At 39.8% G+C, this 14,232-nt stretch overlaps 1 protein-coding gene across 6 annotated transcripts; it reads right to left on the bottom strand.

Annotated features, from left to right (window-relative positions):
* MRPL42 (mitochondrial ribosomal protein L42) lies at positions 1-6,858 on the bottom strand. 6 transcript variants are annotated; one of them, XM_064655452.1, is made up of 7 exons: positions 6,601-6,671; positions 6,043-6,225; positions 5,602-5,761; positions 4,186-4,249; positions 3,180-3,264; positions 1,732-1,895; positions 380-495 (listed from the first exon to the last, which is right to left on the bottom strand). In XM_064655452.1, the coding sequence occupies exons 3-7, from the start codon at positions 5,681-5,683 to the stop codon at positions 450-452; spliced, it is 441 nt and encodes a 146-aa protein (XP_064511522.1). In that variant the 5' UTR covers positions 5,684-5,761; positions 6,043-6,225; positions 6,601-6,671; the 3' UTR covers positions 380-449. The 6 variants fall into 6 exon arrangements, with proteins under 6 accessions (XP_064511517.1, XP_064511522.1, XP_064511520.1 ...); XM_064655450.1 differs by having other exon boundaries at positions 5,602-5,785; XM_064655451.1 differs by having other exon boundaries at positions 6,039-6,225.
* Between the last annotated feature and the right edge of the window lie 7,374 nt (positions 6,859-14,232).

The raw sequence follows: 14,232 nt of genomic DNA on the forward strand, positions 1-14,232 counted from the left end.
TATTTTTCATAAACACTCTTTTATTAATACCTCAGTATTCAAGCTTACCTGCATTTACGTTACTAGATTTCTAAAGAAGAAAAAAAATTATTACCCCCAGCAAACCACCAAACCCTAATGTGTCCATTTCTAGACTTCCCATTTTGACACAAGACTTGTATGGATTCACTTTATAAACAATGAGGCTGTGACCAAGTTTAGTCAGAGCACTCCATGGCCTTTTACATCCTGTTCTCCATTCTAAAACCGGCCCATGTGCTGACCAGGCACATGCACAACTGCCTTCACTGACGCTCTGTCTCATCAGTGCCATTTTTCTGTCAACTAGTTTAAGTGGAAGATAACAGTCAAATTAAGTGTTTTGTTATAGCCAAACATCTCATTTTCTGTAATTTTTATTTCTAATAAAGACTAACAGCAAAGTGCTGATGATCAAGAAATTATCTTAATTATCGGTCTTTGGGAGGATTAGGATCCTTGCGTCTTCTGTGATACCTAGAAGAAAAAAAAGGGTGCAATGAATGCAAGACTGTGGACAGTCTTTATTTTCCTGATATTTTTGCCCCCAGTAAGTGATCTGAGGTTACACATGTAAGAAAAACACAAGATACACAAGCACTACCCATCACCACTCAGTAGATGTCATCTCTGTTGTTTGTGGAATTACATAACGTTACTCATTTCTATTGTTACATCTGCTACAAGCACACAATAATCCAATCAGTTCTACAGCTGAATAGGCACAAAGGCTGCTGTTTATTCTTAATCCTTTGTGTGAAGTTAATTTTATTACATGGTCAGCTTTCCCTTTGGCTAAAATGATTGCTATAAAACAGACACCTGATGTTTAAAGGAGTTGAGCCAGACTGTGTGTTAAATAGTGTAGTATTTTACAGACAAACTGAAAAACAAATTCTTAACAACAAAAAATGATCCATATTTTCCTCTTAATTATGCACCCTAAGACAAGATAGATCCTGTTTGATCCTCATTAAAGTGACAGCTACCCTTTGGTCATGAAAGTCCTACCATTCCATTCCCTATATCTACTCCCAAAGCACATTAAAGTTTTCTGCAGATAATAAACCCCCAAAAATTTGTGTGTGTTATGTCTTCATAGTTATAAAATTAGCAGCTACCAAAATATGTAGTAACATGGACTGGGAGTAGCACAAATCAGAATGCTGCTTGTTTCCATTAGTATATCTGAATAGTTCTTCTTTAAGCTCAGTCATGCATATTTGCACCTTTCTTCCTCGATTTCTGAATACAAGGCACACCAAGGTGCAGTTTTCACCATTTCAAATGAAAAACTTCTACTGCTCTTAAGTCTGAGAATCATCCCATTGAGAGCTTTTTTCAGAAAAGTTGTTAAGGAATAGACAATGCATGTTTCCAAGCTGTATTTGGTCATGTCCACTGAGGGTATTTTACATACTAGATTCTGTTATGTAACTTTAATAAATGACCCAAACCAGTAACTAACTAGATGGTATGAGAAATTTCAACACTGTGACAAAAGAGGCAAAGGCTACCAAACAAAGAGGCAGTGTTAAAAAAACCCTCATGAAATACAGTCTTCCATTTACACAACACTGCATTTAAAATTTTATGTAATAGTCCACATATCTTGTCTCACATGACTCATCCTAGATTGCATCTGGTCATTAAATTATTCCTGTATTTCCCTTTACTGCTAAAAGGAACAAACATTGAAAAGAAAATACTTACTGTCCCACAGGATACCAGCGATGTTTAGTTGTGTAAAACATTTTGCTGAGCTCTTCAATTGTAGGACCTCTTTTGTTCTTTAGCTCTTTTTCATTCAATCTGGATTTCAAAACTTGATCAAGGTTTTCTTCTTTATTATTCACTGGATCTGGCCGTGGTATGGGCTATAAAAACAGTAATGTATAAGTATGTCCTTTTTCTCTTTTTTTTGAGAAAGTCCAAAAGCCAGGCTACATAAGAGTAAACTGCAATGCTGTTGTCTAACAGCTGAAACCAAAGGAATACAGAAAAATGCCTGCAATTGTACAAGCTGTTTATCGCCCCTGCCTGCCCATCCCAAATGAAACCACACCACTGTGGAGCAGATGTCTAGAAATATCTAATTACCCCAGGTGCTCCAGCTGATTACCCTACCCCTAACACCAGCATTCTTGTCATCATTATTGCTGATCTCATTCTTACAATTCACTAGCTGGATCATAAGCTTCAGTTGTACTAATACAGAAGTATCCATATTATTCCTAATTAGAATTTTATTCATAGTGACAATCATTGTTGCTAAAAAGCTTTTAGCTGATGTGTACCTTTGAGAAGAATGTCACTTCCTAATTTTTTATGCACCAGCTAAGACAAAGTTGTTTGTTTTCAACTGGAAACCTAACTACTAGCACTATTACAAATATTTTTCCTTGTTTCAGTCTTTTACACCTGTTTTTCCTGAGGAACATGCAACTGACAGATTCAAAAATACCAATATAGAACTTGCGCGCAAAGAGCACTACAAGGTTTTAAGTTTCAATAGAGAATTGTCACATTGGGTACTTCAGCAACATGGCTACCAGATGCAGTATTTTACTAGCACATGAGAACTGGAAATTCAAACAAGAAGTGTACACTAGAAAAGTTTATCTAGATGTTAAATCACAACACTAGACTTACTTTCTTTAATGTAAAGAACACACTGAAAGTACCACTGATAGATAAAAATCAGTATTTAAAGGTTTTTTTGGCTTTTAAGAACTCAAGAGTGCTGAATGGAATTTAAAGTTTGAGTTGAAAACAGTAGAGGCAGCATTTCTTTATATTCTCTTGCCCAGATTGTGGCATATGTGCACTATAATCTGCATTCTGATCATCCTCTTTGAGTAGTTCATAGACAGACACTAGTTTTCTCTGCAGTGCCCAAGTATCTGTTTAATTCTATTTGAGTTACTATGTGCTGTGATATCTGAGCTTTTCTTACTCTGCAACTTTCCCTCAATTCAACTAAGTTCCTCCTTGTGGCAGCAGCTGTATTCATCATTCACTTACTTCATAGACATGTTGATCACATACTAAAAAGTATCTCAGTATTTCAAATTAAAAAAGATGCCCTAAAGACTCAAACCTATGAACTAATAAATGCCTTTACAAGAGTAAGAAATATAAATGTGTACATTTGCACATACTTTTGTATGCTCATATGGAATCTCAAGCGAAGGGTGGTAGCAGACAATTGTCTTCAAATCTGATGTCACTGCAAGTTCCACTTTGCTATGAAAATAAAACAAATATAATTTTCAGAAATGCTGAACAACTGAGCAGCCCAAGTCCTAAAGAAAACTGGATTTGACCCTGCATTTATGAATTCTTAATAATCTTCTATATAAAATAAGGGTCATGAGTATTTGATCTGAACTTCCAATTTTTGGTTCCCCCAGTCATCTTCATCTTTCTTTGTGAATGGAGAGGAAAAAAGAGCTAAAGAAAGTATTAAAAAAAGCTGGAAATATGGGTTGGACAAGAAGTCTTTAATAGTTGCATATACAACTCTAAACAAATGGGGATAATGACCTCTAGGACAACATGCCTTTATAACAAATATGGCACCTACAATGAAAAAATTGGAAACAAAGCTCTCTTTGGGGTTCCAACTTTTCTCTTTGGTAAAAGATGATGAACAAGATGCCCTAATGAGAATTTCTTTGCATGAATATGGCTTTTGTCACCTTCCTTCCCCTTCCCATGACACATTAAGCTTCCTAAAACCAGGGATGACATGGATTCTGTGTTTCTCACTATATTTGTATCGTCTTTTCCCATTTCTACTCAAGTTTCCCATGCAGCAGCACAAATATACTGGGACTTTGTCTTAACAATGAGCACCAATGGAAACGACTACTCTAAGCTACTTTTGCTCTTCTGCAAGCAAAACTGCAGGGGTACTGGGGTCATCAACATGCTGATGTCGATATCATCAGAATGGGTCCTGTGTAATTTTTCATTACACTTATTTTTTGAAATATTAACTTCACTATCATTATTACAATTGGAATCAGTACTTTAGCTAAAATTATTACATATATCCAATACTGGCAGAAAATGACAGCATTATACGACAACTTCATGACAGAGAAAGTAGCCCTGGAATACACATTACATGAAAAGGCCACACATCAAAGCACGTTTACATACCAGTTGTAGTCTTCAGGGAGAACCGAGTATGTAGATTTATGGCAAGCATGATACACAGCTCCCTCTGCAACAAGAACCCAAGTAAGGAACACTGATGTAAAATCAAGCAGAGCTGTGCCCATTTAAGAATGTTGATGTTTTCAATTTTCATTCTGTTTCAAGTCCTAATCAGGATTATAATCCTACACAGTTTTAGATTAACAAAACCTAAATGCTGTCTAAATAGAAATTCACTTTACTATACAGATTTCTAATGCAATCAAAAAACCCACAGTATCCAGGTACCTATGACCTATACCTACCTTTCCAATTGTATTGTTTTCCTAAGAAAAGTCACAGTATGAACAAAATAGCTACAGAGTTATTAGAGAGTATTCTTACATATATATATATATATATGCAAAGAACATTACCATATGACTTTCAGGGAAGATCGTAATTTCATTCATAGCAACATTATTATCAAAATCAGGGGCTCTGACTGGATATGCAGAGAAATGCTTTCCTAATAAGGACAGCCAACAGTGGGACTGGAGCGCAGCAGGTTTGTTCAGCCTCTGTCCTTGGAGAATTCAAAGACTCAGCAAGCCCTGAGCAACCCAATGTGTTTGCAGAGCTGACCCTGGCTTTAAGGAGGAGCTTGGACCACAAATCACTCAAAGTTCCTTACTCACAGTTTGATTTACATTTTTTTATAGAATCACAGAATCATTTAGATTGGAAAAGACTTTTAAGGTCAGAGTCCAAATGCGAACTTAGCATAAAGTGTTAAACAGTAACAGTCCCTTACATAGGAATCATGCTATAGGCATCTTGCCTTCCACAAGTTATTAAGTTGTCTTAGTTATTGAGAAGTTGAGTTCTGGTATACTGTAAATAGTTTGCATTTCTTCCTAAGATTTCTTTCCCTTCCTTGCCCACTAACCTCTAAAATGTAACATGTCCATTATATTTACTCAATTACTGTCTTTTCTACCACCTTTACTATCTCGCCTATGTCTTTCTATTGACAACTTAAACATAGACAAAAATCTAAGAAATAGTACTGCCTGTTTCTACTTATTCTAGTAATGTTTATGTTAAGTAATGAGATTTTGCTGTAGCCTTTTCTCACCACTTTTTATAAGTCTGAAAAAATAAATTTAAATCTTCAATGATAATCAGTGGTAAGAGGGGTGGTATTTACAATCTAATAAGTTAGAGGAGTATCCTATGTGAACCATGAAAGCTTCAAAAGGAAAAAAAAACCCAGATCAAGATGTCCTTTAATTATTAGCAGAGAGCACAGACTATCAGGCTTCACTGTATTCAAATAGAAAAATCACTTCCATGCTTCCATTACTTTAAACAGTACAGGACAGAGGCTTTCAAAGAACAAATTTTAATATAGGACTTCTACAATTTATCGCTACTTACTGTGCAGCAGGGCCGGCTTACAGGGCGCTACTGAACGCATCCAAAAGAGGCTGGACCATGCAGTTCTAAGAGACAATGCCATGTGGGCAGCAGAGAAGAAACCAGTCCGGGACTCGATGGAACTCAAAGAGACACGTATCCTTTTTCTCTGCAGAACACTCTTTGAAAGAAACCAGTTTCATAACTGTTCAGGATACAGAAGACTAACAATTAAATTTATTGAAAATCTTAAGGATAAATAAAATCTGTGCAATACATTCTTCATTATTTGTCAATTATTTAGAGTTCCTTATTATTTATGGTACTGGTACCTGCCGTTTTAACAGTCAAAAGCAGTACAAGACTTTATTTACTGAGAGGTAGTCTTTGAAAACATTAACTTCTTAAAAAAGTTTTCAATCTTGGGTCTTCTCCCAGGTTTTTCTAATGGTACTCACCCACCTAAAATTTGATCCTTCCTTCTGCACACTCCATAGAATTATTCCTGAAACACGTTCTTCTTGTTCACAACGTAAATACCATCACCCAGTATAAAAATAGAAGTACTTATAAATAACACCTGCTGTAGTTAACAAACTGTCTAAATGAAGTCAGATGGTTTCATCCATCTCAAAAGCAATACACCTAGAAACCAGGAAACACCGTTTAGAATACCGTAAATATTACCCCAGACTTCACAGAAGCAGAAAGACATCTTATGTTTTCATTGTCTACTGAGAAAAAAAAAACAAACTGCTTCAAAGAGAAACTTATTACGATGCTTAAAAAAACACAACTGGAGGCAGCTTAAAGACACAGGACACGTGTGCCAGCAATGCGCGGAAACACGAAACCTGACACTTTTATAATTAAAGAAAATATTTAACTTAAAAATAAATAAATCAGTAATCCGTCAAAGCAAGCAAAAGAGTCCCCGTTATGAAACCCCGAGTGTGACCCCCGGCGGTTCGGCCCCTCCGAAAGCCCAGGGCCTCTCGCCCGGCCCTGCCCGGCGCTCACCTGCGCGGCACCGCCCGCTGCCCGCGCCCGCCCCGCCGGCGGAAGCGGCGCCGCCCTCCCGCTCCCCTTCCGGTTCCGGCTCCGGCGGCTCGTCCCGCGGCACGCCGGGACACGTAGTGCGGGCCGGCCGGCCAGGAGGGCCCGGCACCTACAGTGGTACTGACACCGATACCGACACCTCCTCCTGCTCCTTCCGCCCTCAGCACTGCCCCGGCCGTGGCCGCAAGCCCCGAGCCGCTTCATGATATGGTGGAGGGAAGGGTAGACCGGGCCGGGCCGGGCCAGGGGGAGCAACGCGGACACAGAGTAACAGAATTACGTTAGAAAAGGCCTCCGAGATCATCGAGTCCAACCTGTGACCGATCTGCACTTAAGACAACTAGACCGTGGCACAAAGTGTCGTTTCTTGAACGCCTCCAGGGATGGTGACTCCACCACCTCCCTGGGCAGTCCAGTCCAATGTTGACAACCCTTTCAGAGAAGAAGTTTCTCCCGATGTTCAACCTGAACCTCCCCTGGCACCGCTGGAGGCCATTTCCTCTCGTCCTGTTGTCCACAAAAATGAGATTCCTTAGCCAGTGTGCAACAAGCCATTAATAACACACTGCAGACAACACTGTCACTAGTTGCTTGGCAGAAGGGTCTGCCCCCATCTGGCTACAACCTCCTTTCAGGCAGTTGTAGAGAGCTCTAAGGTCACCCCCAAGGCTTCTCTTCTCCAGGCACCCCAGTTACCTCAGCCTCTCCTCATAGGATTTACCCCGTAGACCTGTCACGAAACACCTGCCACTCGCCCTCAGTGCTCTCTGGTGGTCCCTGTACTGAGTGGGCTTCAGGGGCTCAGAAACCCGTAGCAGAGGCACTGGGGCACCCTGGCATCAGCAGCAGCTGTTCAGCTGGGGGAGAGGGCACAAAGCCCCAGCAAGATGCAGCAGTGCAACTGCCAGTCCCAGGAATGTGCCGTAGTCTTATGTTACCTGCAAAACAACCCCCTCTGATCCCATAATTTGAAGGGACACCTCTAACATTATTGGTTATTTTCACAAGCTTGCGAGCATAGCCTCCTTGCTTTCTGGGATAAATTACACAACAGCAGCTCCCTCTGTTCAGCCTGCCAAACCCTCACAGTACCTGTAATACCTTTCCTCAGGGAACGCCTGAGTTTCTGTAGATAAAATAGAATGTTTCCAATATTTAAGGCATGCTGAAAATTCATCTGAATACCCCAGGCACATTGCTGTTCTGGGGCTACTTGCTTTGCTTCTTTTGAAGACTGAGTCAAAACGTGTTTCAAAGATAAGATTATATTTACACAACATTGATAAAAGACAAGAAGAAGATACAAAAATCAATTATCTGATCTGCAGTTTTAGTATCTGAAATGGCTCCAGCACTGTAAGCTTTTGAACGTCCATAAAACCTCTCTAATTCATATCTGTAGATTCTGTCTCTATTCCTTTCACAGCATTACTCTTTTAGAAACTCTTAGATAATGCCTTTTAAAAGGCTGCAACCTTTTCCAGATATCTTCAAACCATTGCATCTTTTCTGATCACTGGCTGTGGTACTGCAATTTCATGTCATCATCGGTGGAAGCCTCACAATTTCAGTCACGTCTAACTTGATTCTGTAGCTGCAGAGTTGTAGTTACGCTAATAACTTCCAGAAGTATAACAGAAGTATAGCCAGAAATCACTAGTCAATAGCTGATCATTCCCATTAGCAGTAGCAAAGGTTTCTCTGTGAGTATTTTTCCTTACAGTGGAAGATGGAAGACATCCATTTTGGAGCTTCTTGCAGTAGTAGATCATAGAATCAATCCTTAGAAAAAGGGACTAGAGGTGGGCCAAAATGTATTACATACTGCTTGGAGAGATGCAGCCAAGGTGGGAGATAACAACTCCATTGTAAGACTCCTCCAGATTTGTGGAGATCAACTCACTTTGTCATTCCATCAAGTTTCTTGCAGTGTGCAGCTACAAAGGTGTCTGATCTGGATCAAGCACCGAACAGAAGCAATACAGTTTTATGTATCTTCTGTTGTGCACTGGCTCATGATTCCCACAAGGAAGTCCTTGTACTAGGATGAGGGCCACCCTTGGATAAAGGACAACCTTTTGAAGCTGAATACAAGCAAGACAGTGGACAAATAAAACATGTTGAGGATTTTAAACTCAAGGACAGTGTTGAAAAAAAATTCAATGGTTATAAACTGTGTGAAATAAGTGCTCTCTGGAAATTAAAAGTTAGGAATGAAACTTCATTTAAGGAGTGAGCTTCAGGAATATCTTGTCCATAGGCATAATGGGGATAAGCGGAGGTATTTCAAAGTCACTCTCACCAGGAGCAGTTTGTGACAACAACAGACCGGCTCAGGATTCTTGCCTTTCTCCTGGTTGGCTGCAGTTGGCTACAGACACCCCTGTATGCAAATGCACCTTGCAGTGGTTCCTTAGCACAGAACCCGGTCTGTCATGTGTGCTAAGTGTGTGCTTGTGTGTGAACCTGGGACACAAGCACATTAAGCCTTGGTCTAGTTTCCTAGGAAATACTAAATAAACTTAAGGCTTCTCTGACTTGCCTTGGAGGTGCTCATGACTTAGTTGACATAGCTTCTTTAAAAGATTGCCTAAACACAGTGATGATGAAGACTGTGATTGACACCACTGATTCTTAGAGGCTTTCTCAAACCGATATTGTTCACCCATTCAGGAGACAAAAATTCTTTGCTGTCGAGTGGAAACCTTGAAATTAACTCCTTTCACAACTAGAGATGACTGAAAATCACACCTGTTTCTTTCTGCAGTGTGAGACACTTTTTTTTTTAATCTCCTCTATATTGAGCAGCAACTGTTAAAAAAAAAATTAAAAACCTCTCGCTAGCCCCTTAAAAATGGTCTCCCAATAAAAACTACTAAATTTCAATATGCTTGAGTATGTTAGTGATGATTGCAATATAAGAAGACTTCTGTGGTACTCCTACATTACTGTTTCCTAATCAATTTATTTGCTTTAATCAAGACAATTTTTTTACTCTTCAGTGCCATATGTACTTCCTGAGGACTGCATATAGGCACAGAGTTGCAGATATGTGTGCTCTCAAGTTTGAAAAAGTAGAGTTTCTAATGTTACTGATGAATGTGGCCAACAAGTCTTCTAATGGTGGGATTTTTTTAGGCTGGTAGTATTGAGTCGTTAATGGCTTAATCAATGAGATTGTGAAGATCAACAAAAGCTCTTTAATTTGAAGCTACAGCCTGTACTACTTGTTTTCAATCATTATATTTTTTTTCCACATAACAAATGCTAGGTGGTTCTCTGGGGGGAATTTCTGATTCCAGACAGGAGGGCAGCCACCAGGAGAATTACCACATCGTTAGTCTTCTCTTTCATATCGCTGCAATGGAATATCACTTGCAAAGTTCATCAGAGATTGCTAACAATCTTCTGTCCCTTATGTGAACGCATCGAGAACACTTGACAGCCCTCTGAAATCTTGATTCATAAAACAGCCTTCGGATTTCCCAGACATCCTTATTGCATAATTAGTTTTAAATTAGAGGTAACCTATGGGTATTTCTGTAAGGATTTTATTCCAGAAACGTGTGCTTTTAAAATATCACTTTAACGGCAAATCTTGCAATTTAAATCCTACTTCTAAAAGGTTGCAATTGAAGATACTGCAGAACTTTATTTTTATTTTTAAAAAACCAAACCACATACGCTGTTAGGCTTCCAGGCTATTTTTAGGTGGTTTCTATAAAAAGATTTTTTAGGAGATAGTAGATGAGGTCTACCCCCTCCCTGACACATGATGTTCTGCGAGTCTATTCTTAGCAGCATGTTCTGACAGATCACAACTTTCTGCTAGGGAGATAGGAATTGCTTAAGGAGAGCTCAGAAGTATGACTACACACTTCTCCAGCATGTCTGGAGATGGGTTATTAATAACTGCCAACGGCCTGGCTTGCTTCAGCAGGCTGTAGACAGAGGAGGGGGAGTTGCTCAGTCTGCACTGGCTCAGCAGAAAGGAGGTTGTTCTCTCTGTTACCTGTGGAGATACTGTGGAGGTGCTAATGGTGAGTTCCAGACCTCTGGGACTTCATGTCTTTGAAAATCTGGCAAGTTTGGTTTCTAGGTTGCTCTCTCACTGAAGATAAACCATTAACCTGCTCTTACTCAGTCACAAGCTTCTCTGGGAAATGCTCTAACTGATCAGACTTTTGCAGTAGTTACGCAATAAACACCATGTAGTAATGAGGTCAGGACTATGTTGGTTGCCTCTGTTTTAGAAGAAAAAATTTATAAATCAGAGATGGCATCTGGACTGGTTTTGTGTGAGCAGTTGCACATACACACACACACACACACACACACAGCCCTTCTGAGAAATAGAAATTGGGACCTGGGCGTTCTAGCTCTTTTGCTGCAGTAGCATATTCAGGAAATTGTTACTCAATGAAATTATTCAGAGTGGATTATTGGCAAACTCAATATAATACTTTTTTTTCATAGAAACAAATGTTTCAAAATCTGCCTAGGAAAAAGCATTTTATTTCCTTTATTTCCTTTTAAATCTGTAGTAGAAAAGGTACTATACAATTGTACCTTGAAGTGGAACTGAATTTGTGAACGGATGGAGTTTTTTTATTGCAAAGGTTGTGTCTTAACAATGGAGACGGATGGGCCTCCACTCCTGAAATAAGATATCTTAATCTCTGTGAGGTTATCCTATAATTGTAGGCATCAAATTTTTAATGAGACATAGTTTAATTATGGTCTTAATTCTCAAGTCTTCTCAAGTGATGTTGTAGACAGATTTCTATGTTTTAAGTCAGTCTGTAAACACCTAGAGTAAACATCAAGGCTTATGTCACCAAGGCCATCTTAATTCTTTAGCATATCTCACGTTATCTTGTCCATCTTGTTACTGGTAAGGAGTGAAGCTGCAACTGTAAATAACTGAGCAGTCATATGCAGCCTAAATAATTTGTGTTTCTGTTGATTACCATAGTTCAATTAAATTTTATGCCTCTATTCAAGCAGCCACTTCATGAAAAAAATCTAAAGTTATTTGCCACAGTGAAGGTGCCTAATCACAGCATCCCATTTTGATGTTCTAAGTTGGTAAAACATATAGTTAGTGGGGTGGGGTTTATTTGCCCAGTACAGTTTCACTTAGCCCTGCAATTTAGAATAACTCAGAAATTGTCCAGTGACACTTTAAATTAGTGCTAAGTGAAAAACACTGCACTTCTGTGCCTCAGTTTCCCCATTTGTACATAGGGATCATAGCAACTCTTGTAAAATACTCTGGGGATTAGGGAACGTTTTTAATATAAAATCTAGATGTTACTGTGAGAATTCATTCATACACATATACATACATCTGGTTTTTGCTGTAGAACAGATTTTCTGCATTACTTGACAAAAATAGAGAGATGCTTTTATGCACAAATAAAGAATCCGGAGTCTGAAACAGAGTTGTAATTGCAGTAAGACTTCTATAAGATTGCAAAGAGGGATAGGAGGAGGAAGTGAGATAGTCACAGGCTCAGTCGGCCTGGGTGCACCCACTAAGTGAGTAACTCCATGACAGCAAAAGCTGTCACAGGAAGATGGTCAGCAGCTGTATTGAATTGTTCTGGAAGTATTAATTGCCTAATTGCAATGACTTCTTTACTTTTCCGCCTACAGTGGCATTATAGAGCACTTTGTTGGTGAATAAGCTGGTTGCCTAACTATTCTCAGAACTACTGTAATCCCAGAACAATGTAATGATCATGGATTTGTGGGAGGAGTATTGTTCTCTCCATCCTGGCCTTCACAGAGGTGTGGTGGGACAGGATCAGCTCAGCCAACAGAACAGGTCACTGCTGTGGAAGGGGGTAATCCTGCATCTACCACCTCTCACTCTGTTTCCTGCTGCTCCTCTTGTGCCAGCTCCGATGCCCCATGAGCTGGTCAGAAAGGTAACATAGCCAGAGAAACCCCAAACCAAACAAACTCCTGTACTCCAACAGACCCATATGAATGGCAGAAGGGGATCAGGAATATAAGGCAGGGAAAGACGGCAGGAGCTCAGTGTTGTCTGCGGCTTCTCCAAAAGGCTAAGAGGCATCCAAAGATGTGTTAATAACTTGTGTACTACAAAGGGCAATTTTACTCCCACTTGTGTTACTTTTTGTTGTCAATGGTGCTTGCCAGACCCCCTGTAAGCCAAACCAATTCACTGATACAGCAGAAGACCAGACTGAAGGGCTGGTTTTCAGCCAAGTTAGTGCATTGCATCAGCTCAAAAGAACAGTGGGGGAAATGCTGTGGTTTTGGTGGCACTGTCTTATTTTTAATCATACATTTGAAAAACTCTGTGGGTAAAGAATCCCTGTACCATACTGCTTAAAATAAATAATCCGGCAGAGAAGAATAAATACTTTTTAACAACAACATTGCACTCCAGAACAGGAGTGATGAAGTACTGATCTATCCAGGGAAGCAGGATCACCTGCGGTGCTTCTCCAAGGAAATCTTCCAAGACACATGCCAAATGGAGGATATGCACACAGAGCGATGCAGGCTGTGGTCCAGAACACAGTTACGGTGGCAGTAATGGATGAGTGGAAAATCCTGAAGGACAGGTGTGGACACTGGAAGGTCATTGGGTTGGTAAGGCACCTGGAGGATTCAAGAATTCTATGGGGTGTGGCTAGCTTGAGGAGAAAAGTCTCTCCTGGCACTTACATGCCTTGTTCCAGCTCTGATTCAGAGGATTAAGTTATCTCCTTTGGGAATTTGAGAATGCTACAAAAGAAGGACAATTTTTCCTATAGCTTCTCTTGGAAGATATCCCTTGGTAGACAGGAAACACAAAGAAGCAAAGTCTATAGCTGGTATTCTGGAGGAGCCTGTTTGGATGGCTTTTCCAGCACTGATATGGATACTCAAGGATCTCTGCAGCAGTCCTTGTAGGAGCTGGAATGACTTAGGGAACAACCTAAATCTTTGTAGATATGACAACAGAAGTCAATGCTTTTGTTTACTGCTATCTCCTGAGCAAGTGGCCTTCAAAAGCCTTTTCCTAAGAGGAGCCAGAAGGACAGGTGTAATGAAAAGTGCAACTTTCCCAGGATGTGACAGGCCACTTGTGCAACAAAAGATGTCAAAACATAATAAGCCAGATTGACTTGCTTCAATTTCAGCAAGTCTTCAGACTGAAGCAAGGTTCCTGGTGTACAACACTAGAAAAGGGACACTGAATGAGCATGTATTTGAGCCAACTGTGCTCCACTCTGTTAGTGCTTCTCACAGACTTTCAAGAAACCGAGTGGCATTTTACTCACATTGAACGTAAAAACAGCTTTGGCTCATGTTTTCTTCCACTTATGCCAGTCTTTTAATGTACAGTATTCTGGGAGAAGTGTAAAAGGAAAAAAAAAAAGAAAAAAAAAGAGGCGAAGGCAGAAAAAAAGAAAAAGAAGTAATTCAACAAGCACTGTAACAAAATACTGTTTCTAATTACTTTTCTCTTGAGGGTATGGCTCAGTGAAGATTCTTTCATGTCTAATAAAGTATTGATGTCATGGAGTCTTTCTCCTAGTGGGACTACCAGCGACGGTTTTTTTCCTTTTGTCT

The sequence above is a fragment of the Pseudopipra pipra genome, chromosome 5 (assembly GCF_036250125.1).
Source record: "Pseudopipra pipra isolate bDixPip1 chromosome 5, bDixPip1.hap1, whole genome shotgun sequence".
In the NCBI taxonomy this organism is placed as follows: domain Eukaryota; kingdom Metazoa; phylum Chordata; class Aves; order Passeriformes; family Pipridae; genus Pseudopipra; species Pseudopipra pipra.